Source organism: Heloderma suspectum, chromosome 5 (genome assembly GCF_057233095.1).
Source record: "Heloderma suspectum isolate Gila_16-S chromosome 5, 16-S_ref, whole genome shotgun sequence".
Lineage (NCBI taxonomy): Eukaryota > Metazoa > Chordata > Lepidosauria > Squamata > Helodermatidae > Heloderma > Heloderma suspectum.
In genome coordinates, this window is record NC_139462.1 from 203,737,947 (window position 1) to 203,760,212 (window position 22,266).

The 22,266-nt window shown below is 44.1% G+C and overlaps 1 protein-coding gene across 1 annotated transcript in view; it reads left to right on the top strand.

The window, feature by feature from the left end:
- GAD2 (glutamate decarboxylase 2) overlaps nucleotides 1-22,266 on the top strand; it is a 58,667-nt gene that overhangs the window by 30,802 nt on the left and 5,599 nt on the right. The window contains exons 8-12 of the mRNA XM_084860486.1: nucleotides 1,179-1,258; nucleotides 5,220-5,274; nucleotides 9,997-10,113; nucleotides 14,664-14,728; nucleotides 20,309-20,387. Of these exons, the coding sequence (XP_084716612.1) occupies nucleotides 1,179-1,258; nucleotides 5,220-5,274; nucleotides 9,997-10,113; nucleotides 14,664-14,728; nucleotides 20,309-20,387 (396 nt within the window). The remainder of the gene's footprint in view (nucleotides 1-1,178; nucleotides 1,259-5,219; nucleotides 5,275-9,996; nucleotides 10,114-14,663; nucleotides 14,729-20,308; nucleotides 20,388-22,266) is intronic.

Below are 22,266 nucleotides of genomic sequence, written 5' to 3' on the forward strand. Positions count from 1 at the left end.
GTATGCGCAATAAATAAGAACAAACCATGACTCATTTTGTGTTATGTTCATATGGACAGATTGATTATAAAATTACATTCTGTGGTTGATAAATATGTAGGGTTGTATCCAATGTTATCTTAGGACTAACATGGAGACAACCCCTAATCAGCAACAATCCTACCATAACAATTTCCACAGGGCCAGCCATGTTAATCTGTTGCAGCATAAAAAGCAGCCAGGACTCTTGGAGCACCTTAAATACTAACAAATGTATTATGGCACAAGCTTTCATGGGCTTCAGTCCACTTCATCAAATGAATGGAGTGTTACCCTGAGTTACAGGAGTATATAATATATATACTTGTAACTCAAGTTTATATACTTCAGTTTAATGATGTAGTTTAAAACTTTTAAAAGTTTTATATTATGTTTATTGAGCTGAATTTTGTGGTTTTAATCATTGTGAACTGCCAAGAGAGCTTTGGCGATTGGAAGGTATAGAAATGTAATAAACAAGCAAACAAACAAACACATGGTAGGAGGGGGATTGTAAATAGTGATGTCAGAGGAAAATGAACTGCAGAGCCAGGCTTACCTAATGCCAAGATGTTTGTGTTATCAGCAACAACTCTTTTGTGAATGGCCACTGTTAATAATGTGATTGTCACTGTCTGTACTTTTCTGCATTTCATTTCCCTCTGACCTCACTGTTTACAATCCACCACCACCACTTTATGTATATAAATTATATATTTGTAAATTATATATTTGTAACACTTCATGCATCTGACACAGTGGACTGCAGTCCATGAAAGCTTGTGCCATGCTTCCCCAACCTGGCACTCTCCAGATGTGTTGGAACACAACTTCCATCACCTTATGCCTGGGAATGATGGCAGCTGTAGTCCAACACATCTTGAGGATGCCAAGTTGGGGAAGGCTGGCTTATCTCACAATAAATGTGTTAGTCTTTTAAGGTTCCACGAGACTCTATCTTGTTATTAGTCCTACTATAGATGCTTGGTTCTCTGCGGGGAAACTTCCCCTTCTTTTCACCACGGCTTGCACAGGAGACATGCATAAGAGTGTGATTTACACAAGAGATGTTCCTGGTGGATTGTTCCCATGGGTGCTACTTCATTATCCTTTAGTAGTCAAAGCAAACATTGCAAAAAATAATCAATGTGCTTTTTCAGAGTCATTTTTCTGTGAAGAAAGGAGCAGCAGCCTTAGGAATTGGTACTGACAGTGTGATTTTGATCAGGTGTGATGAAAGGTAAGCAAATCCTTAATCACTGTAAGATGAGCCGTAGTTTGAAAACAGCAAGAAGGAAGGAAGACATAGCTTGAAACAGATCACCAGCAATTAGTATAAAATGGCATTGTCCTCTGTTTGGTCTAAGGAAGTACTGCCTCAGTGATACTGGACACTAACAGTAGCTTTTGCCAAGAGTTCCAAAAGTGATATGAAATAGGCATTGTTGCCTGTAATGTGCATGTTCTTTTCATGACAGCCCCTGGTAAATTATCTATTTATAAATATATGGGTTGCTTTTCAGCCCGAATAGGGCCCCCAAGATGACTTATAATAAAAACTTAAAACAATTTTTAGAAATGGAACTATTGAAAACACAACTTAAAAATGTTTTAAAACACAATTTAAAACAATTTAGGGTGCAATCCTATGGCTACTAGTCAGAGGCTAGATGGCCATAGGATAGGATGGTTCCCTGAGAACCGACCTCCATCCCCTCCCGCACTGCCTCATAGGCAGTGCAGGTTGGCCCTGTGCTCTGCGCTCGAAAGAGCAGCGCGAAGCAGCAAAAACAGGGCATTCCTGGGGGTGGGCCCGGGAGGGGAGGACAGATGTGCCTTTCTGATACTTCCAATCCAGCATCCAGCATCCTCCCTGCCCCCTGCTCTGACTTCCTGCACCTAGACAGCTGAAATTGGTTCGGCTGTCTAGCCGTGAATGCAGGGCAGCTGAAGAGTGGAGGGGAAGATCCCCTCTACGCTGCTCCTGCCCTGCATTGGATAGGCAGTTGCCTCCAATTTCAGAGGCGGCCACCTATCCCGATAGGATTGCTGCCTTAAAGACTTTGAAATATCACCCACAGCAGAATGAAGAGCAACTATGAGCATAGAAAGCCTTATACTGAGTGAGACCATTGGTCCATCTAGCCAAGTATTGTTGACAGTGACTGGCAGCACTGGCTCTCCAGGGTTACAGGCAGGGTTCTTTCCTAGCCCTACTTGGAGATACTGGGGTCAAACCTGGGACCTTCGGCCTGCAAAGCATATACTCTACAGCTTTTCATGCTTTTGTAGTGTTTCAAAAACCCATGCTGTCCATTTAAGCAGAGGTGATGGTGGAACAAAAACTAGCCCATTTCCAGGCCCAATTTAAAGTGCCAGCTGTATGTTTATTTGTCTATTTATTTGTTTTGGAGGTTTTACTCAACTTGGTGAGTCACCCTTTAGCCAAAGCTCTCAGGGTGATGTACATAAATACAAAATAAAACACAACAAAACCAATAAAAACCAGTTAAATGTAATAAAAACTGAGAGTAGCCACAGAAACAAGTGAAAATAACAGAAACTAAACTATCAAAAACAACAAGTACTAAAATTATTGAAAAATATCTACAGAAATAAAAGCTTGAAGACATGCCTTTAAGATACATCTGGATGGGAGAGTGTATACAGGAAGTTAAACAGCCTGCGAAAGTGAAAAGATCTTTTCCTGGCACCAAAAAATTAACAAGTTTTTAAGCTTTCAGGTCCTAAACAGCTTGGAAGCAGGTTACCTGAAAGACTGCCTTCTCTTATATGTACCTATCTGAACCTTAAGATCTTCTTCAGAGGTCCTGCTACAAGTGCCCTTGCCAAATGAGTTGAGGTGAGAGGCCACTAGGAAGAGGGCCTTTTCAGTGGTGGCACCGCTGTTGTGGAACAGCTTCCCCAGAGGAGCTTGCCTAGTACCATCTTTATGATCTTTTTGGCACCAGGTGAAGACATTTTTATTCACCCAAGCCATCTAAACAATTTATCTTTTTTTTAGCCTAGGTCTCTCAGTTCAACATTTGTATTTTAATTGTGTTTTAGTTTGCGTTTTTAATATGGTATTTTAATATTGTATTTGTGTGTGAGCCACCCAGAGAACTTGTGTTATGGGGCAACTATATAAATAAAGCAAATTTTTTAAAAATAACGAAATACATTAAATGTATGTAAACACCAAGGGGAACAGGAATGCCTTTATCATACTGTCAGTTTGCCTGTCTCCAACCTAAAAGTTACTGTTACAGCAATCAGTACTCTTTTGAATAAACCCATTCTTTCATTGATCAGATGGCCACTGAATCTCCTTTGATAAAATATGATGGAATAGGAGAGTGTGGGTTGGATCCAGATTTAGTCATGCTTAGGATAGACCCATTGAAATCAGTGAGACTTAAGTTAGTCATGACTAAGTCTAGATCCAACCGTGTGTGTGTGTTTCCAGATTAACAGAGATGTGTTATTGACAGCAAAGTATTGTGCTCTATTATAAAAATTACAGAATAACCCAAGCAATGTAGACAGTGCCACCTCCCAGTTTCTGAGGGTCCTTGGGCAAGAAACCTTCAGTGGCCCCCTCCCTCCATGAGTCTTCCTTCTCACTGTCATTGTCACCTGCTGTTCTTGCTGCTCCTCTTTCTCATCATTGCTGCTATTTGCTTGCTTGACAGGCAGAGAGCCAGTGAGCAAGTGGGCAGTGGCATCGACCGCTCCTCCTTTTCACTACTGCCATTGTCTGGGCAAGTGAGAGAGGCAGGTAAACAGGCAGGTTGCAATGGTGAAAAGGAGGAGAAACTCCACCAGGCTCTTGTCTGTGGACCCCTGTTGGGGTGTGGGCCCTCTGCAGGTGCCCAGTCATGCCTACCCTTGATGCGAGCTGAGAATATAAATTAGTGACAGAGGGAGATGATGGCCATTGAACTGTAGCCTTCAGAAAGCTAAGGTACAGTTATAAAGCATTACAGTCGATGTATTTGCATTTAAAATGGCTCTTCACTCAAGTTGATATACAGATATTTAAAATGGTTATTCTCGCAGTCTGAGTGGAACTGCATTAGCTTAAGGTGATGACAGAGCAACATTAAGTGCACCACCCTAAGCAGTTTGTGGACTTTAGCCTTTGGGCTGTTCTATACAGTCAGTGCAATGAATATGAACTTGAGCACGCTCCGGGAGACAGCGGAGGACAGGAAGGCCTGGCGTGCTATGGTCCATGGGGTCACGAAGAATCGGACACGACTTAACGACTGAACAACAACAACAAATACATTCAGTAGAATCATATGGTACAGCCCTCCTGGGACTGTATCACTGCAAAATGCAGGTAGGGTCATCTCATGATTGAATGTTTCACCATGTTTAAAATTCCCTGACAATGGAATGCTAGCCTTTCAGATAGAAGGATCCTAGCCACTCGCTGATGTGCAGATTTTCCAGATGCAGGGAGTTCTTTTATGGGGGGGGGGGGCGGTGAGCATTCAATCATGTGATTCCCCCAGCTGCATTCTGAAATAGTACAGTCCCAGGAGGGCCGTGAAATGTGATTCTTCTGAAAGTGTAGCTTGGCTCCTATTAAAGTATTCTCTCTCGCGCTCTCTCGCTCTCTCTCAAAATTGGTAGTTCCTGTATATCAGACTTGTTGAGCCAACCTCATGGTTCCAGGGCTGTACCAGCACAGCAGCCACAAAGATTATGGCCTGCAAGGTTCTGGATCAGTCTTTGGATTGCAGTGGGTTTAACAAACACCTTGTGGGCTATGGGTTTGACATGTCTGATTTACAGACAACGTAAAGGGCTGAGGGCCAATGGAGCGCTGAATGATCTAATCAACCTTATTTCCACATTCAGTCCTTTGATTTCCACATATTCAATTTCTTCACTAAGGGCAAGATCAGATTCACATAAGAAAGAGCTCATATTTGCATAACTGAGAGCAAAGTCTGACCGCAAAGCCAGCCATCATTCAACTCAGATTCAGTGAAGAAGGCAGATAATGAAGGACACAATGCATTGCTTTACGAGTGGGCAGTTAAAGCTTATGTTTCTGAAGCTTAGTGATAATCAAATTTCTCATAAATCGACAATATCTCATCTCAGCTAACTAACTTGAAAAGTAGACTGTTCAGAAAGGGCTGGTACCAAATCCATACCCATTATATTTTTATTGTTTATTCCAGAGGGAAAATGATCCCATCTGATCTCGAAAGGAGAATTGTTGAGGCAAAGCAAAAGGCAAGTAGATTCCCACCTATAATCATTATTCCATAAAGAAATAAGGCAGGCAGTTTTCTTATAACATATATATATATATATATATATATATATATATACATACACACACACACACACACACACACATACACATATACACATACACACACACACACATACATACATACATATATATGAATTATGTGCCCAATTCTTAATTGGGTGATGTGTTTATTTTTATTGTTTTTGAATTGTATTTGTGCTGGCTTAGTTGTGTTGTGACCTGCTGTGTGAAGGCTTCAGCCTTGGACAGCAGGATATAAAAACTGGATAAATAACAGAAATACATTCAGCTTTTCTATGTGCACATGTGGGTGGGCAGTGGGGGAATTGTCTATTGAATTTCAACACATTTTTCGAAGTTGTGTTGCCACAGACTTCTGCATAAATAAATGGATTTTATTTCATTTTATCGCTTGAAATGTGAGTTTAAGAGCATAAGAGGAGCCCTGCTGGATCAGACCAAAGGTCTATCTAGTCCAGCATTCTGTTCAAACAGTGGCCAGCCAGCTGCCCTCAGGAAACCCACAAGCAGGACATAAGTGAGAGAGCACCCTCCCTCTCATGTTCCCCAGCAAGTGATGTACATAGGCATACTGCCTCTGATACTGGAGGTAGCATACAGCCATCATGACTAGTAGCCATTGAGCCTTCTCCTCCATGAATTTGCCTAATCCGCTTTTAAAGCCATCCAAATTGGTAGCCATCACTATGTCTTGTGGTAGTGAATTCTATACTTTTACCTATGCACTGTGTGAAGAACGCTTCCTTTTATCTGTCCTGAATCTCCCACCAATCAGCTTCATGGGATAACCTCACTGGGCTCTAGTGTTAAGAGAGAGGGAGAAAAATATCCCCCTATCCACTTTCTCCATACCATGCATAATTGTGTACACCTCTATCATGTCTCCCCTCACTCATAGTTCCTCTACCTTTCTTCCTAGGGGAGTTGCGCCAGCCCCTTGATCAGTTTAGTGGCCCTTTTCTGCACTTTTCCTAACACTACAATATCCCTTTTTAGGGTACCAGAACACAGTATTCCAAGTGTGGTTGCACCATAGATTTGTATAAGGGCAGTATGATCTTGGCAGTTTTATTTTCGATTCCTTTCCTAATTATGCCTAACATGGACTTTGCCTTTTCACAGCAGCGGCACGCTGGATTGACAGTTTCTAATGGGTTGGACCAATGCACTGAATCAATGTGTCTCTGATCAGATTGGAGATAGCAGTGGGGATGAGAGGTGGTGGGATTCACCTGCGCAGGGGGGAGAGCGGCCACTCTCCCTGGTATGGGTGAGTCAAGCCGCAGCTGCCTGGTATCCTCACTGTGATCGGAAATAAAGCAGAGGTTTCGCTACTGGTGCAGGGGGCTGAGCTTGGAGTCTAAGCCCTGCTCCCCAAGAGGTGGTGCAGGCTGGTTTGGAGTGTCTGGTGGGCCATAAGTTCTGCACCCCTGCCTTAGGTCATGTGATTGTAGGAGAGGCAGGCCCATACCATAACAGCAGAGTGTGTATTTTGCATGCAGAAGGTCCTAGCTTCAACCTCAGGCATTTCCAGTTAAAGCATCTCATGGGGTATTTCCTCCTAATACAAGGACCAGCTTCAGAGGAGAGCTTTTCCTTAGGATTGCAAGAGGGGAAGAAAGAATTCACCCTCCATGCTTGCTGTGATCCTGATAACTATCCCCAGCCCCAAAAAAGCTTCTGCTATTTGCATTTCTTAAAACCCTCATATTAAATGCAAAGATGCATTTCAGGTCATGTCTGCTCTCAAGGCTGGGAAAGACCGCTCTCTGCCTGAGACTGTTGCTGCCAGTCAGAATGCATCATGCTGCCCTTAACAGTCCAGCGTAAGACAACTCCATAGGAAGTTGCCTCATACCATGTCAGACCGCTAGCCCGTCAAGCTCATTATTGTGTATTACTCTGATCTGCAGAGACTCTCCAGGGTCTTAGATAGCAGTGGAGGCTGGTGGCTCCGATATCAGTGGAGCAGTGAATCCACTCCAGCTTTTAGTCAGAACCAGTTACAACATGGATAGTTCCCTCGGAGTTCTGACTGGTTCTGACTGAAACTTGGAGTGGATTCACCACCCATGGGCTGAAAGAGGTTCAACACCACTGACCCAAACAATTGGTTGGATCTAGGATGTGATTTCTATTGATGGAAGGGCTCCGCTAACAGAAAGTGCCTCTCCCCAATTTTCATGGATCCTCCCTCCCACGGACCCCAGCTCACCGCATTCAGCAGGGTCCCCCAACCTACTGTGATGGGGCGCTGGCTAGAGAGGCTGCCGTGGAGAGGAGAGGGTGGAGAAGTCTGTTTCCACCAGCTCAGTTGCACACAGCTAAATTTGGATCCAACCCGCTGGGTTTTAATTAATTGACATTTGGATTTTTCTGACCCCCAGATATTCTTGATTGAACAAGAAGACTAGATTTAAAGAAGAAGACTAGATTTAAAGAACTATGCGTGTTTTCTGTGGGGACTGTTTATGGAAGAGTTCTTTTATGTAGACGTACTTTTAAATCTGAACAGTCTGGCTTCCGCTGATTCTTACATCATCCAATTGAATCCACCAGAATGACATCAGAGTGTGTAAGCTACACATTCAACAGAGTTCAGAAATGAAAAGCAAACATGGCCTTTCCAGATGGCTGTGTTATTATGTGTCAGGAAAAGCTTTGTGCAAACAAAACATTGAAAGGTTTTTGCTGCCTTGGCAGTTTTCTGCCACCTACAGGTAGAAACGACAATCATGCTGGCAAATGAAGGAATAGAGAGATTGTTTGTTTAAAAATGATTTTAGGCTGCTTTTAAGGGTATAGTCCTCTCAAGGCAGCATGCAAGATAAAAACAATACAAATCCATGCAAATCAAATGCAACAAAAAACAATAAATATTCAATAAAAAATACTATAAAAGAACAGATAGTGCCAGTAAAATCTGCAGCCCACAGACTATGGAAATACGAGCAGAAACAAGTGGGTCTTTAAAGCCTTCCTGAAGACCTGCAAAGAAAAGGCCTGATGAACCTGTGCTGGAAGTTGATTCCAGAACAGACTAACACATACAACCACTTTAAAACTCTAAAATGCCTGGGCAAATAAATAAGTTTTAACCTGGTGCCCGAATGATAGCACCATCACTGCAGTTGAGCTTCTATAGGCAGGGCATTTCAAAGAGAGGGTGCTACCACTGAGAAGCCCCTCTCCTTTGTTCATACACAGCAAATACTCCCAGGTAAAGGAATCTGCAGAACAGCCTCCTCTGAAGATCTTAAAACATGGACAAGTTGGTATAAGGATAGGTACTTCTTCAGGTATTTGGATCCCAAGCTATTTAGGGATTTAAAGGTAAGCAGCGGCACCTTGAATTAGGCTCAGAAACAAATGGACAGTCAATGTAACTCTTTAAGAAATTGGTGTAATATGATCCCACCTCACTGTACCACTTAGAAGTCCAACAGCAGCATTCTGCACTAATTGAAGCTTATGAGTTGTTTTCAAGGGCGGCCCCATGTACACTGCATTACAACAATCCAGTTGGGAAGTTACCAGAGCAAGGATCTCCATGGCCAGACTATCCCTGCCCAGGAAAGTTCATTGCTAATGAAGCAGCCTCAGCTAATAAAAACTACTCCATGCAACCAAGGCCACTTGGGCCTCAAGTGACAATACTGGAGCCAGGACTGTACCCCAAAGGACATATTTGTTCTTTCAGGGTATATCATTTCAGGCCATTGGTACTGATAATGCCCTATGCTGCCTCCATTGTGGTGAAGGCTTCATGTTGCTATAGCTTGGGTCTCAGGGTTCTATTAGGGGGTGACATCTTGAGCAGGGGTCTGCATAGGTTTTACAGGGAAGACAGACAGGAATATATCAGCACCACAGAAAGCTCCAAGAGGGCCTAGAAGCCAGACAGGGTTGTCTATATGTTGCTCCAACACACAGCAGATCAAGACTAAGCCTTAAATAAGAGCTTGGCTTCCTTTAGGCTGGTTGGCTCCACCTCCACACTGACTGAGGCTTTTTAAAGGGACCTGGCCTGTTTTAGCAGCCTCAAGCTGTGACAATGTGACAGTGGCTGTGGCATGCTAGTGACCTCATGGCTGAAGCCCTCAGAGTCTGAACATGGCAGGCAACCTCCTCTGGATGCAGGAGAGCAACCCTTAAGACCTTTCTGGGGAACTAGGTCCTGGGGAGATGAAAGCCTCATGATGCCTTTCCAAGACTGAAGCCTCTCCCTGAACTGGACCCTCTTCTCCAGAGGACAAGGCATCAGAGTTCTCTGAGGACAAGGGATCAGGATCCTAGTCCATGACACCAGGGGAGTGTAATTCCATCTAGAAAAGGTTACACACCTAATTCCCAAACAGAGAACCACCTACCCACAGCATCTCCATCTTGCCAGGATTCAGCTTCAATGTACTGGCCCTCATCTAGCCCATTACTGACTCCAGGTACTGCTCCAGCATCTGCCTGGTCCCACCTGACTCAGAAGACATAGAGCTGGGTGTCATGTAACTTCCATGAAGTTTCTGTGATTATCGATGTGCCGTGCACTAATTATATTTAGCTTCTGATCCGTTCCAGACTGCTTCCTAACAGGGCTATTGCAGGTGCTGGGTTGCAAATAGTCTGCGTATCTAAAGAACATTTTCCTGTTTTTCCCATAGGGATTTGTTCCATTCCTAGTAAGTGCCACAGCAGGAACTACAGTATATGGGGCATTTGATCCACTTATAGCTATTGCAGATATCTGCAAGAAGTACAAGATCTGGATGCATGTTGATGTGAGTATAGAATTAGTACTGTCTGCAAGCATTGGGTTACAAATACTGGATCATCTAACAGTAAACCAACAGGGCCACATCCATTTGGTTTGTTTGTTTGTTTATCTAATAGATTTATATACCACTGAACATTTTTAAAAATATATCTGAGCAGTTCACAAAACACATTATAATATACATTAAAATACAATTAAAATACATTAAAATGCTAAAACATTTCTATAAAACATTACTAAAAACATTAAAATCAATTAAAATGACACCATAATTAGAAACAAACAGACTGGGCAGCACATTCACTCAAGGAGGGCCTGGGTAAAGAAATGGGCCTTTAACTGATGCCTAAAGCGTGATACAGGTGATGCCTCCTGAATACCCAGGGGGAGATCATTCCACAAATTGGGTGCCACCACAGAGAAGGCCCACTTCCTGGTTGCTGCAAGATGGCACTCTGCAGGTCATGGTACAACCAGCAAGCCCTCCTCTGATGATCTTAACGTTTGCACAAGTCTGTTTTGGAGAAGGTGATCTGCCAGGTAACCTGGTCCCAAGCTGGTCAGCTATGCCAACAGCAAGACCTTGTACTTGGCTTGGTAGCTACTACAGACCCAGTGCAATTGCTTCAACACCGGTGTAATATGTGCACAGCCAGGCGCCCCCCTCAGCATCCTGGCTGCTGCATTCTGCACTAGCTGCAGCTTCCGGACCAGGCACAGGAGTAGCCCCACATAAAGTGCATTACAGTAATCTAATGTGGAAATTTATTTATTTATTCATTTCATTTCTATACTGCCCAATAGCCGAAGCTCTCTGGGCAGTTCACAAAAATTAAAACCAAACAACACACAATAAAACAATTTAAAATATATAGAACATTAAAACCAAAATATAACAATACAACCACAATAAAACCTAGCAGCAGTACAGGAATTTAAAATACAGATTTAAAACAACAAAGATAAAAATTTAGAAAGCTAAAATGCTAAAATGCCTGGGAAAATAAAAAGGTCTTCACCTGGCGCCGAAAGGAATACAATGTAGGCGCCAGGCGAACCTCACTAGGGAGCTCATTCCAGAGCTGGGGTGCCATAACAGAAAAAGCCCTCCTCCTAGTAGCCACCCGCCTCACTTCCTTTGGCAGGGGCTCACGGAGAAGGGCCGCTGAGGATGATCTTAAGGTCCAGGCAGGCACATCTGGGAGGAGGTGATCCTTCAGGTAACCTGGCCCCAAGCCGTTAAGGGCTTTGAATGTTAACACCAGCACTTTGAATCGGGCCCAGAAATGGACTGGCAGCCAGTGCAGCTGAAAAAGTACTGGCGTAATATGAGCTCGCAGGCCAGTCCCTGTTAACAATCTTGCTGCCCTATTTTGGACCAGCTGAAGTTTCTGGACCGTTTTCAAAGGCAGCCCCACGTATAACGCATTGCAGTAATCCAGACGACAAGTTATCAGAGCATGGATAACTGTAGCTAGGCTATCTCTGTCCAGATAAGGGCATAGTTGGTATACCAGCCTAAGCTGATAAAAAGTGCTCCGTGCCACTGAGTTCACCTGTGCCTCAAGTGACAGTTCTGGATCCAAGAGCACCCCCAAACTACGAACCTGATCCTTTAGGGGGAGTGCAACCCCCTCCAGAACAGGTTGAATATCACCTAGCCGGGCAGACAAACCACCCACTAACAGTACCTCCGTCTTGTCTGGATTGAGTTTCAGTTTATTGACCCTCATCCAGTCCATTACCGTGCCCAGGCACTGATTCAGAACAGCCACTGCCTCACCTGGGTTTGATGAGAAAGAGAGGTAGAGCTGGGTGTCATCTGCATATTGATGGCACCTCAGCCCACACCTCCGGATAACCTCCCCCAGCGGTTTCATGTAGATGTTAAACAGCATGGGGGATAAAATAGAGCCCTGTGGAACCCCATGGCACAATTGCCATGGCACAGAGCAATAATCCCCCAGCACCACCTTCTGGAATCGGCCATCCAAGTAGGATCGGAACCACTGCAGTACAGTGCCTCCAACTCCTAACCCAGACAACCTATCCAGAAGGATACCATGGTCGATGGTATCGAAAGCCGCTGAGAGGTCCAGAAGAATCAACAGGGTCGCACTCCCCCTGTCCCTCTCCTGGCAGAGGTCATCCCACAGGGCGACCAAGGCAGTTTCCGTTCCAAAACCAGGCCTGAAGCCCGATTGAAATGGATCTAGATAATCCGTTTCATTCAAGAGTGCCTGGAGCTGTCCTACAACCACCCGCTCAAGCACCTTGCCCAGGAAGGGGACATTGACCACTGGCCTATAACTGTTAACATCCTCTGGGTCCAGGTTAGGCTTTTTCAGGAGTGGTCTAATTACTGCCTCTTTTAAAGCGGCAGGCACCACTCCCTCTCTCAAGGAGGAATTTACAACCTCCTGGACCCAGCCGGACATCCCTTCCTTGTTTGATTTAATAAGCCATGAAGGGCAAGGGTCAAGCACACAAGTGGTCGATCGGACTTGGCCAAGCACCTTGTCCGCATCCTCAGGCCTCAGTAACTGAAACTCATCCAATAAAACTGGACCAGACGGTGCTCTGAACGCCTCTACCAATGGAACTGCATTAATGGTGGTGTCCAATTCATGACGAATCTGAGCGACTTTATCCTCAAAGTGCCGTGCAAACTTGTCACAGCGTGCTACCGAGGGTTCCACCGTCTCTCTCCCTGGCCCAGAATGTAACAGGAGGCCGCAAACCACTCGGAAAGGCTCCGCTGGATGACACTGAGAAGATGCAATGCTGGTGGAAAAGACCTGTCTCTTTGCCACCCTCACCGCCACAGAGTAGGCTCGATAGTGGGCTCTTACCTGTGTTCGGTCAGACTCAGCACGAGTTTTCCTCCACCTGCGTTCTAGCCGTCTCCCCTCTTGTTTCATTGCCCTCAGCTCAGGTGTATACCAAGGAGCTGGCCGGGCTCTGCTCAGAGGGAGAGGGCGCTTGGGTGCGGTCGTCAACCGCCCGAGTCATCTCTGCATTCCACAGAGCGACCTGGGCTTCGACATGAGCACCAGCCATACCAGCAGGAAAATCCCCCAGAGCCCTCTGGAATCCATTGGAATCCATTAATCTCTGGGGGCGGACCATTTTAATAGGTCCCCCACCCTTGCAGAGGGGAAAGGCCGCCAGGAGTCTAAACCTCAGCAGGAAGTGATCTGACCATGACAAAGGGACAGATGTTAATTCCTCCACTTTCAGATCACCATCCTCCTGCCCAGTCGAGAAAACCAGATCAAGCGTGTGTCCTTAATAAATAAATAATAAATAATAAATTAATAAATAAGCTCTTGAGTAGAGTTTTTGGAGGATCCTAAGAATCTCTGCTTCTAAAACTGACAGGAAGGGCATAAAGGTGGTGGACATCCCCAGTTGATTCACTTGGGCTGGGCCTTGAGCTGAGGACCAGGGCTCCTGCAGGCCAGGGGGGCCTCAAAAGGCAATCCAGAGCACAGCAGATGATGGGGGCAGTGTCAAGGAGGCTCTGCATCAGCACCAAAGCCAACATAAGCATGCTGGGGCCCAACAGGAGTGACATTGCTTGCCGCAGCATCCTTTCCTCTTATTTTTAAACATTTTAGAGTTAGAGGGCAGCTGGCATGTACATGGTTACAGATGCTCATTTTATTTTATTTTGTTTTTTCCTTTAAAAAGTATGTTATCCTTTTCTATAACAAAATGATACTTATTTCCAGTTATGTTAGCTCTATCATTCCCAGTATGTTATCAGGCCAGCAGAAGCAAACTCCATCTTATTCCTGTAGTTCTGATGGTTCTATGATTGAAATAAGTTTAAAATGCTCAGAGTACATTGTACACATGCTCAGAGTGTTTCTTTTTTCCAAACAGTTTTTTTCTTTTAACATATCAGAAATGTACAACCAGCTGTGATGAGGAGAAGGGAAATGTTAGTTGCTTCACAACTGAAGTAATACATATAGCCATGTAAAAGGTGGGACCCATAACACCATTAAGTCCAGGGACTAGAATTACCTAACTTCAACACTCAGTTCTTTGTCCTCAGCATTTAATATTCAAAGGTATACTGCTGCTTGGATGTGGAGGTTTCATTTAGTTCTTTTTTAGTTTGCATGGACAGTAGACCCATCTGCCATGGATTTGTCTTACTTACTTATTTATTTATTTATTTATTTAGCACCGTAGATCTGTACAGACACTTTACAAAGTACAAGATGACAGTTCCTTGCCTTGAAGGCCTTTCTTTCTTTCTTTCTTTCTTTCTTTCTCTCTCTCTCTCTCTCTCTCTCTCTTTCTTTCATCACCTGACTTCGTGCCATCATCACATCTTGTGGTTGTAAATTCCGAAAGTGCAGCCGGATCACTGTTTCTCATCAATATCCATGTTTTGCAGTTTCCTCTCCATAGTTTTAGCTGTGTCCCCAATTGCACAAAGAACAGATCCAAAAGTGTCTTGCACAGTTGCACACACCTTTCGACATCTGCCTCCAAAAATCAATATCATTGAGCACAACTAATGGTTATCTTCTTTTCCAGGGAGCATGGGGCGGTGGGCTGTTGATGTCAAGGAAACATAAATGGAAATTGAATGGTGTTGAAAGGTAGGGCTAATGGAAATATTATTAGATACTACTCACATACTGGAGCAATTGCCACCAAAGTTCCTGAAGATTAAATTGGTTTAAATCAATCCACATGCTCTTGTCAAATGTAGCATCAGAAACTCTTTTTAAAGCTGATTACTACTGAAAATAATTGACTAGACCTATACATAGCATAAAGAGCCCAGTACAGTTCCTTTTATTTTATCTATTTTATCAAGGCCCTTCTTTATCACCCTTTCTCACAAAAGCAAGGAACAACTCTTTTTTTTACATTACAGATAATACATGCAAAGATGTAATGACAGGGTGCACGACAGGGGCAAATCCATATTTAGGTGGGAGGAGAATTTGAATTTTGCTCAGGAAAGCATGCACTCCCTGCAGTTTCCATGGAAATCCACCCATGTGGGCTGAACAGATTGCTGTGGTTCTGCTCTGGTTCCTTTCAGTTGTATGGACTGGCAGGGATTAACATAGGCTGATCAGTATGCATGTCTCAGCTGTGGAGATCAGATGTGCTGAAACTGCACATCCAGCGCACAAAATTTGAGCTTTCTGGACATGTTCCTGAGCATCCAGTGTTAGCACTGATGGTCTTTCCCGCCCTAGATTTCAGTTCTCAGTGTTGATCCTTCTAAGAACTCATTCTTAATTTGGATTTTTTAAATCATGTTTTACATGTACAGTGCTTTCAGTAAAAAAAAAAAAAATCTGGCAGGAAAATTACTTTTTTCATTAAAGGGTTTGAGTGCTTTGAGACAGTCATCTTCTTCCTAATTTATACACACTAAACAAAACAAAACATCACTTTGCAAAGTTCATGTGAATCAGTGACTGCACCAGCACCTCTTGTTGGTGGGACTTTGTCTCGAACATCTCATCACCAATATAAAAAGCGATTTGCAAGCCAAAAAGATTTAGAAGGATTTCCATTTTGAGAATTCTCTATTCATTACTGTAAGTCTAGTCCTGCCCAAAACTGATACTAGCAAAGACCCATCCACTATAAAAAGCCTCATTTATTCAGAGAATCACAAGTTTAGATAAAGTAGTGCTGCTGTTTCCTTAGGATTCTTTGTTTCTAACTTACTATTTTGTACTTCAATATGGATACCAAAGTATAAATTACACATAGCTCATGCGCTCAAGTGGTGTCTTTCCTTGGCAAAATACATAGTAGCATAGGCTCAAACCTTTCCTAATTGCTTCCATGTTTTGCCCAAAATGTGCCCAGTGATGTAAGACTATCCAGAACTGATGTGAGGCATATGCCTCACAAGTACAAAATGTTGTGAGACTTGGAATTGGGTTCAAATCTGTCTCTGCTTAGCTGGCAGATGGCTTTCTACAACTGACATTCTCTCACTCTGTTTTATACCTGGTTTTGTTGTTGTTGTTCAGTCGTTCAGTCGTGTCCGACTCTTCGTGACCCCATGGACCATAGCACGCCAGGCCTTCCTGTCCTGCGCTCTCTCCCGGAGCGTGCTCAAGTTCATATTCATTGCATCCGTGATGCTATCTAGCCATCTCATCCTCTGCCGTCCCCTTCTCCTTTTGCCTTCAGTCTTTCCCAGCATCAGGGTCTTTTCCAGGGAGTTTTCTCTTCGCATTAGGTGGCCAAAATATTGGAGCTTCAGCTTCATTATCTGTCCTTCCAATGAGCACTCAGGGTTGATTTCCTTTAGGATGGACTGATTTGACCTCCTTGCAGTCCAGGGGACTCGTAAGAGTCTTCTCCAGCACCACAGTTCGAAAGCATCAATTCTTCGGCGCTCAGCCTTCCTTATAGTCCAGCTCTCACAGCCATACATTACTACTGGGAAAACCATAGCTTTGATTAGACGGACCTTTGTTGGCAAGGTGATGTCTCTGCTTCTTACTATGCTGTCTAGGTTTGCCATAGCTTTCCTCCCAAGGAGCAAGCGTCTTTTAATTTCATGGCTACAGTCACCATCTGCGGTGATCTTGGAACCCAAGAAAGTAAAATCTGTCACTGCTTCCATTTCTTCCCCTTCTATATGCCAGGAAGTGATAGGGCCAGATGCCATGATCTTAGTTTTTTTAATGTTGAGTTTCAAACCAGCTTTTGCACTCTCCTCTTTCACCCTCAACAAGAGGCTCTTGAGATCCTCTTCGCTTTCTGCCATTAGGGTGGTATCGTCTGCATATCGGAGGTTGTTGATAATTCTCCCGGCAATCTTAATTCCGACCTCTGATTCATCCAACCCGGCATTTCTCATGATGTACTCTGCATATAAGTTAAATAAGCAGGGTGACAATATGCAGCCTTGTCGTACTCCTTTCCCAATTTTGAACCACTCGGTTGTTCCATGTCTGGTTCTTACTGTTGCTTCTTGACCCTCGTACAGGTTTCTCAGGAGACAGGTAAGGTGGTCTGGTACTCCCATCACTTTAAGAATTTGCCACAGTTTGTTGTGATCCACACAATCAAAGGCTTTAGCGTAGTCAATGAAGCAGAAATAGACATTTTTCTGGAATTCTCTTGCTTTCTCCATGATGCAGCGAATGTTGGCGATTTGATCTCTAGTTCCTCTGCCTCTTCGAAACCCAGCTTGTACTTCCGGTAGTTCTCGGTTCGCATACTGCTGAAGCCTAGCTTGTAGGATTTTGAGCATCACCTTGCTGGCATGTGAAATGAGCGCAATTGTGCGGTAGTTTGAACACTCTTTGGCATTGCCCTTCTTTGGAATTGGAATGTAAACTGACCTTTTCCAGTCTTGTGGCCACTGTTGAGTGTTCCAGATTTGTTGGCATATTGAATGCAGCACTTTAACAGCATCATCTTTTAGGATTTTAAATAGCTCAGCTGGAATACTGTCATCTCCGCTAGCTTTGTTGTTACTAATGCTTCCTAAGGCCCACTTGACTTCACTCTCGAGGATGTCAGGCTCAAGTTCAGTGACCGCACTATCATGGCTATCAGGGACATTAAGATCTTTCCTGTATAGTTCTTCTGTGTATTCTTGCCACCTCTTCTTAATCTCATCTGCTTCTGTTAGGTCCCTGCCTTCTTTGTCCTTTATCATGCCCGTCTTTGCACAAAACGTTCCCTTGAGATCTCCAATTTTCTTGAAGAGATCTCTAGTCTTTCCCATTCTGTTGTTTTCCTCGATTTCTTTGCATTGTTCATTTAAGAAGGCCTTCTTGTCTCTCCTTGCTATTCTCTGGAACTCTGCATTCAGTTGGGTATATCTTCCCCTTTCTCCCTTGCTTTTCGCTTCCCTTCTTTCCTCAGCTACTTGTAAAGCCTCATCAGACAGCCACTTGGCTTTCTTGCATTTCTTTTTCTTTGGGACGGATTTCGTTGCTGTCTCCTGAACAATGTTACGGACCTCCGTCCATAGTTCCTCAGGCACTCTGTCTATCAGGTCTAATCCCTGAAATCTATTCCTCACCTCCACTGTATATTCATCAGGGATATGATTTAGGTCATACCTGAATGGTTTAGTGGTTTTCCCCACATTCTTCAATTTAAGCCGAAATTTTGCAAGAAGCAGCTCATGATCTGAGCCACAGTCAGCTCCAGGTCTTGTTTTGACTGACTGTATGGAGCTTCTCCATCTTTGGCTGCAAAGGACATAATCAATCTGATTTCGATATTGACCATCTGGTGACGTCCATGTGTAGAGTCGCCTCTTGTGCTGTTGGAAAAGAGTGTTTGCTATGATCAGCATGTTCTCTTGGCAAAACTCTATTAGCTTTTGTCCTGCTTCATTTTGTACACCAAGGCCATGCCTGCCTGTTATCCCGGTGATTTCTTGACTTCCTACTTTAGCATTCCAATCCCCTATGATGAAGAGGACATCTTTTTTTGGTGTTAGTTCTAGAAGGTGTTGTAGGTCTTCATAGAACCGATCAACCTCAGCTTCTTCGGCCTCAGTGGTTGGGGCATAGACTTGAATTACTGTGATGTTGAATGGTTTGCCTTGGATTCGTACTGAGATCATTCTATCATTTTTAAGATTGTACCCCAGTACTGCTTTTCCCACCCTTTTGTTGACTATGAGCGCTACTCCATTTCTTCTAAGGGATTCTTGCCCACAATAGTAGATACGATGGTCACCTGAATTAAATTCGCCCATGCCTGTCCATTTTAGTTCGCTGATTCCCAAGATGTCGATGTTCAATCTTGCCATCTCCTGTTTGACCACCTCCAGCTTACCTTGATTCATTGATCTGACATTCCAGGTTCCTAAACAATATTGTTCTTTACAGCATCGGATTTTCTTTTCACCACCAGACACATCCACAGCTGAGTGTCCTTTCGGCTTTGGCCCAGCCGCTTCACTCTTTCTGGCGCTACTTGGAAATACCCTCTGCTCTTCCCCAGTAGCATATTGGACACCTTCCGACCTGAGGGGCTCATCTTCCGGCGTCATCTCTTTTAGCCTTGTGATACGTTCCATGGGGTTTTCTTGGCAAGAATACTGGAGTGGGTTGCCATTTCCTTCTCCAGTGGACCACATTTTGTCAGAACTCTCTGCCATGACCTGTCCGTCTTGGGTGGCCCTGCACGGCATAGCTTATGGCTTCACTGAGTTATGCAAGCCCCTTCGCCACAACAAGGCAGTGATCCATGAAGGGGTTTATACCTGGTACATGGGATTAATAATCACCTCACAGGGTTTGTGAGGGGATGAATGAGAAGGCAAACTGAAACTTATGCTTTAAGTTTCTAAGGGTGCAATCCTCTGGGGATAGGCGGCCGCCTCTGAACTCAGAGGCGACCACCTATCCAATGCAGGGCAGGAGCAGCATGGAGGGGATCTTCCCCTCTGTGCTTCAGCTGCCCTGCATTCGTGGCTTGACAGCTGATTTCGGCTGACTAGCCACAGGAAGTCGGGGGGGGGGATGCTGACTGCCCATAGGAAGCATCAGAAAGGCACGTCCGCCCCTGTCCTGCCCCGCCCCCAGGAATGCCCTGTTTTCGCTGCTCCACGTTCCTCTTATGAGAGCAGAGCGCAGGGCCGATCTGTGCTGCCTACAAGGAAGTGTGGGAGGGGGTGGAGGTCAGTTCTCAGGGAACTGACATCGGAGTGTGGGTCAGTTCCTATGGCTGTCTAGCCACTGACCCATAGGATTGCACCCTAAATTGTTTTTTGGGGGGTAGTTTTAAATTGTAAGCTGCCTTAGGAACACTATCTGTGCCAGAAAGTGACTGAGAAATATTTTTTAAATAATAAATATAAATTAAAAGCACTACACATAAATAACACGAATATTCAGGACTGAAATAATGTGGAAGCCTTACTCTTAGCACAATAACTGGTTAGGATTCCAAAAGTCCAAAATCTTTGTATTAAACTGTTCAATCATTTCCAAGGAGCACTGTCTGTACAAATAAATTTAAATAAACTGTTCTTGGCTTTTCATAAAAGGCCTAATTGTGGCATCAAATAATTACTCTATCTTTTTTAAAAAATTGCTTGGCTTGTTTTCAACCTTGCTGCTTTGACAATACAAAAGCACCACTTTTATTTTAGTTTTGCAATTACGTCTCTGTGATTGCAGTCCAGTGCCATAATGTCTCTCTTTAAAGTTTGGTTCCTGTTCTAGGGCCAATTCCGTGACATGGAATCCACACAAGATGATGGGAGTCCCACTGCAGTGCTCTGCACTGCTTGTTCGAGAAGAGGTATGTCTCCAACAGTTTGCATCTCTGCTCACTTCTGACCTTTGCCTTTTAATATGCTGGATGCTTTTCATTGTGATACAGCTGAGCTGATACATGTACATGTGATGAAGACCGCATCTGAAACCCAAAAATCAAACTGTAGTCACTTCCCCATAAGAGCAGTGTGTGTGTGTGTTTTAAGCTGTGTTCTTTGAGGTTCTTCAGCAGCAGCTGATTAGGCATTCCTCAGTGAGAATATCAGTACAAGTGGATAAACTTTTCTGAAACACAGTTTGCCCAGTCCTGCCAATCTTTCCCTGATTTTTTTTATTTATTTCAGGGGAGAGCAATCTTCTTTCTGTGGAGGGCTATATTCCCTCATGGATAATCTGTTAGGGGTCACATCTCAGCAGGCAGTGGGCAAGGCCAGAGCCAAAGTGAATGAGTCACCCCTTTTCTCTTTTTGCTACTCGCTTTTCTCTCTCTTTTGGCTACCACCTTTCATCTTTCTTCCTTTTCCTTCCCTCCCAGCAGGATGCCAGGGAGGGAACAGATCACTCTTGTTAAGACATCTGAACTGATTGCAGAGAGAGGACTTTTGAAATTAGTTATTTATTTCATTTCTATCCCACCTTTCTTCCATTGTGGAACTCAAGGTGGCTACATATGGTCCCCAGGTGGTCTCCCCTCCAAGCACTGACCAGATCCAGATCTGCTTAGCTTCAGCAAGGTGGCTGCCTCATGTGCCTTCAGGCCGTGCCTTCAGGCCATGCCTTGGGACCAAAGGCCACATGAAATTAGGCCAAGGGTTGCAGGTTGCCTATCCCTTCCTTCCTTCCTTCCTTCCTTCCTTCCTTCCTTCCTTCCTTCCTTATTTATTTATTGGAATAGACTGCATTCTGCCTTTCCACTTACCAGAGTGGTGCTCAAGGTGGCTGACAATATCCAAAGAACAATTTGTTTGTTTGTTTGTTTAAAGTATTTTTGATTGCCCCTCTGCTCAATAAGTGCTCAAGGTGAAATACAAATAATCAAATACATTAACTACACAAAGCTGAATAACAGAGTGCAGCATTTACTATTAAAAGCTCGGCAGAACAATAATGTCTTCACTAATTTTCTAAAGGACATTAAAGAGGAGGCCAGCCTAACCTCCCTGAGGAGGGAGTTCTATAACCAGGGTGCTGCTACACAGAAGGCCATGTTGTGAGCACTTACCAATCCCATCTCTCTACAAGGTGGGATAATAACAGAGTCAGGGACTCAGATGATAAATGCAATTTCAGGTGGGCTCATATGGGAGGAGGTGGTCTTTCAGATAGTCTGGCTGCAAGCCAGTTAGGGCTATGTAAGTAAGAATTAGCAGCTTGAATTGGGTTGGGAAACAAACTGAAAACCAGTGCAGCTGTTTCAAAACCCACTGTTATATGGTCTCTAAATGCACACCAGATATCAGTCTGGCTGTTACATTTTGCACTAGTTGAAGTTTTTGGACTCTCCCCACACACAGAGTTTGTCACAATAATCTAAACATGAAGTGATTAAGACATGGATCACTGTGGCCAGATTCATGTTCCCCAGGAAGGGATGCAACTGGCACACCTGCCAAAGCTGGGCAAAGGAACTCCTGGGCACCACTGCCACTGACCAAACAGGAGTGGCATTGAATCCAAAAGTACCCCCACACATCATATCTAATCCTACAGAGGGAGTGCTATCCCATCCACAAAGGTAGTACTCCTCATCTTGCGTTGACCTGTTTACTGACCAACTCAACTTCCATCTTGTCCCTCACTGTGCCGAGACACTAATACTTCCACAGCCTCCTTGGCATCAGCTGAAAAGGGGAGATATAGCTGGGTATCATTAGCAAAAAGGTAAGACCCAACTCCAAAACTCT